Consider the following 4,341-nt stretch of genomic DNA (forward strand, 5'->3'; position numbering starts at 1 on the left):
ATTTAAGCTACAACCCACACCCAGTCAGATTTTTCCGCCCATACTTCATAGGAAATAGGTTTTTGTCTTTTCTTTTAATGTATTGAAACACATTTAATTGACTAGACAGGAAAAAAAAAAAAAAAACCATTAACCAAGCCAGGCAAAGGAAATGAAAGATAAGAAGAAACTCGCATTTGACCTTATAAAAATAAGACCCATTCCACCATTAGAGAGTTAACTCTCCTCCAAAGCCAGCAAAATAGAAAGAAAAAAAAAAACCGTAGCCCAAATCAAAGCCCAATTTCCAAGCCTCACCTGACTCTTTATTTATTTTATTTTTTTGTTGGTAGGTAAACCCTGACCCATATCATCAAACACTTGGCCAATTCATTCACACATCTCCAGCTCACCCTTTGAAGATTTAACGACTTTAATTCCTCTCCGTCTATCAGGAACAAAAACGTATTCCAAAAACCAAGCCAACCCATCGTCTTTCCTTGATCTGATCTGTATTATCTAGAGTCAACCACAACAGAGACTTTTGGTCTGCCGTGGTGGGCATGGCGGACTTAGTGAAACAAATCTTGGCAAAGCCGATCCAATTAGCTGACCAAGTGAGCAAGGCTGCTGATGAGGCTTCTGCTTTCAAGCAAGATTGTGGGGAGCTCAAATCCAAAGCTGAGAAGCTAGCTGTGCTGCTCCGCCAGGCTGCTAGAGCTAGCTCCGACCTCTATGAGCGCCCCACACGGCGGATTATCGAAGACACGGAACAAGTCCTCGAAAAGGCCTTGTCCCTTGTGCTCAAATGCCGTGCCAACGGCATCATGAAGCGTGTCTTCACCATCATCCCCACTGCTGCCTTTCGCAAAATGTCTTCCCAGCTTGAGAACTCCATTGGAGATGTCTCGTGGCTGCTCCGAGTATCAGCTCCGGCTGGGATCGCGGCGGCGAGTACTTAGGGCTGCCTCCTATAGCAGCAAACGAGCCAATTTTGTGTCTGATTTGGGAACAGATTGCGATTCTTTATACGGGTTCGCTTGAGGACCGATCAGATGCAGCTGCCTCATTGGTTTCGCTTGCTAGGGACAATGATCGGTATGGGAAGCTTATCATAGAGGAAGGCGGGGTTTTACCCTTGTTAAAATTGATCAAAGAGGGAAATTGATGGGCAAGAGAACGCTGCCAAGGCTATTGGGCTACTGGGACGCGACCCTGAAAGTGTGGAACACATGATTCATGCCGGCGTGTGTACTGTGTTTGCGAAAATCCTCAAAGAAGGTCCAATGAAAGTGCAAGCTGTTGTGGCTTGGGCCGTTTCGGAGCTTGTGGCTAATTACCCCAAGTGCCAAGATCTTTTTGCCCAGCACAACATAATTCGATTGCTGGTGAGTCATCTTGCATTTGAGACAGTTCAAGAGCATAGTAAGTATGCTATTACTAGCATCAAAGCCGCAACAATTCATGCGCTTGTCATGGCAAGCAATAATAATCCAAACACCAAGAACATGAGCCAGGTGCATGACGAGGATGACAAGCAATTTTACGGTCAAATTCCTCACCCCTTGGGGAATAAGAGCCCGAGTCAGATGCACAATTTGGTGACCACTACCATGGCCATGAGGTCACAGTCCAAGCCACTCCAACCGGAGGAGAATAGTTCAACTCAAATCAGCAGCCATCCCACAAGCAGTAACCACGACAATGTGAAGCAGAATCTTCAAGTCCATCAACCCCAACATCAGCAAAATGTTTCTCTTCCAGGGGCTAGTCTTAAGGGTAGGGAAACGGAAGACCCTGCTACCAAGGCCTACATGAAAGCAATGTCAGCAAGAGCCCTTTGGCATCTTTCCAAAGAAAACTCGGCCATTTGCCGCAGCATCACTGAATCAAGAGCGCTGTTATGCTTTGCAGTTCTCCTGGAGAAAGGGCCCGATGATGTTAAATACAATTCTGCCATGGCATTGATGGAGATCACTGCAGTGGCAGAGAAAGATGCTGAACTGAGAAGATCTGCCTTCAAGCCCAATTCACCCGCCTGCAAAGCTGTTGTTGATCAAATGCTAATGCTTATTGAGAGGGAAGACCCAGACCTCCTTATCCCATGTGTCAAGGCTATTGGAAATTTGGCAAGGACATTCAGAGCAACAGAGACAAGAATTATTGCCCCGCTGGTGCAGCTTCTCGATGAGCGAGAAGCTGAGGTTTGCAAAGAGGCTTCAATTGCCCTCACAAAATTCGCCTGCTCAGATAACTACCTCCACATTGATCACTCAAAGGCAATAATAAGTGCCGGAGGGGCAAAGCACTTGATCCAGCTGGTGTATTTTGGAGAACAAATTGTTCAAATTTCAGCATTGGCTCTTCTATGCTACATTGCGTTGCATGTGCCAGACAGCAAGGAACTTGCTGAGGCCGAGGTGCTCACTGTGCTGGAATGGGCATCCAAACAATCCAACATGACCCAGGATGAAACACTGGACCTATTGTTACAAGAGGCCAAGGGCAGGTTGGAGCTTTATCCCAGAAATGCAAAGGGACTACTTTGATCCAATCAGTAACAGACTGTTGTTGAAACCACAACCACCCCCACCCCCCCCCAAAAAACCAAAAAAAAAAAAAAAAAAAAGCGTTCCCTATAATTCTCTGTTTAATCATTCTCATGGAGTGTACATACATTTCATTTCATTGTCTTATGTAACTGTTTAGATGTACTTTCAATCATCAGAGCGTTGTCTTGTTGATTGTTCTTCTTCCTCCTGATTTGCCTACCTTCATGTAAACACCCATTTCTTGATGTTGAACTGTAGTTGGTCGCAATGCTATAGGGTGGTTTTTGGAAACAACATTGTTATACACACAACATTTTCATAACGTGTGTTAAGGTAGTAAATTATGATTAGCTCTTTTACAGCTGTAAGCTCAACAATTGTTTAAAATATTATGAAATTTTGTTGTGTCTGTAAACTTATTGTTATGGAAATTCAGGATAGTTGGATGCTAAGCATATGAATCATCAAAGAATGCGGGTTTAGCAGTTAAATTGTTCCCCCCTTCCCCCCAGCCCATTTGTCTTCCACTTGGAATTTGAAATAGACTCAATTTTACAGTGGATGACCAATCTAAACCCTGGGGGCTAAAAGCATGTTATAATAAGTTTGGACACTTGGCATGTAAGTCCTGCTCTTTATTCTATATTTTAGGACCTCTCCACGTGAATCACAATATGCTGTCTTTAACAATTTTCTTGATGTTTTCCAATTGGTGGTAGTCCGCAACTTTGCATAATTGGAGGGTGATACTTTAGCTGAGGTGGAAAAGCTAGAAAAGAAAATAAGGTGGGGAAAGGATTTCTAAAAAGTTCTCATCCAAACAACCAGACTTCTGAACTTTTCTTAAAAATATTTTTTCAAATAATGGAACACTAGTTCGAACGAATTATGAAACCCTAAAATGGACCCAGGATTTTGGCCGTTTGGAAGAAAATCTCAGGGCTAACATCATTTTGAGCTACCCGTTCAAACTTGCTATTGATCACATTTTCAATTTGATCTTGGTGCTTCTACCATGTGTACCCTATTGAGTAGTACAACAGAAAAACATTCAACTCTCCTTTTAATGATGCCTGTGCTAATGTGACATGCAGTTCATCCTCTCAAGATTTGAGGCATTCTACCAAGTACAACCTCCAAGAGGGGATATACTTTGAAATTTTATAAGGGAAAAAGAATGGAACAATGACATGAATACAATTTAGGACAAACAAATCTGCAATGTATTCATACATAGCAAGCAACAAGCCTATCTATATCTATCAAAATCTTGTTTGTACAACCTGAAAGAGCTAATGACAAAAGTGTAGATACCTCATCTTAATGACAAACCATGTAAAACTTCTCCAACTTTTATGATATTGAGATGCTTCTCTCAAAACTTTTCTGGAGTACAGTCATGACAACAATCACAGTCCTGCAATCCTACTCAAGATAAGGACAGATCATATAATTTCCCCTTTTTGGGATTGGTTTCAAATTAAAAATCTTAAATTTTCAAAAGTTATCCTTAAGACCAATTCACGCTGTACTTTAAGTTTGAGTCAAAATAGCAAAAATTCAAGTAAACTGCACTTTAGACTCTGGGTACTACAAGATCCATCATATGAACATGAAGTAGTAGGTCTTACGGGGGGAATAAACTTTTTTTTTAGAAGGCTTATAAAATGATAGCATTTTTAATCAAATGTATTTATCTCATAAGATTTTTTAAGCAGTTTAGTAAGCTTTTTTGGTGCCAAATTACCTCCTGCAATTCAAATGGAGAGATTTTTATTATCCAAATAAGTTTCAAGTTCTGCTTATGTAA

At 41.5% G+C, this 4,341-nt stretch overlaps 1 protein-coding gene across 1 annotated transcript; it reads left to right on the top strand.

Moving 5' to 3' along the window:
* The first annotated feature begins 249 nt into the window (after positions 1-249).
* LOC112033400 (uncharacterized) lies at positions 250-2,946 on the top strand. The gene is given in 3 exon segments (XM_024066166.2): positions 250-915; positions 918-1,143; positions 1,145-2,946. Coding segments are annotated over 3 exon segments (1,983 nt in total). The 5' UTR covers positions 250-542; the 3' UTR covers positions 2,529-2,946.
* The last annotated feature ends 1,395 nt before the right edge of the window (positions 2,947-4,341 follow it).

Source organism: Quercus suber, unplaced genomic scaffold (genome assembly GCF_002906115.3).
Source record: "Quercus suber isolate HL8 unplaced genomic scaffold, Cork oak 2.0 scaffold_639, whole genome shotgun sequence".
Taxonomy (NCBI): Eukaryota; Viridiplantae; Streptophyta; class Magnoliopsida; order Fagales; family Fagaceae; genus Quercus; species Quercus suber.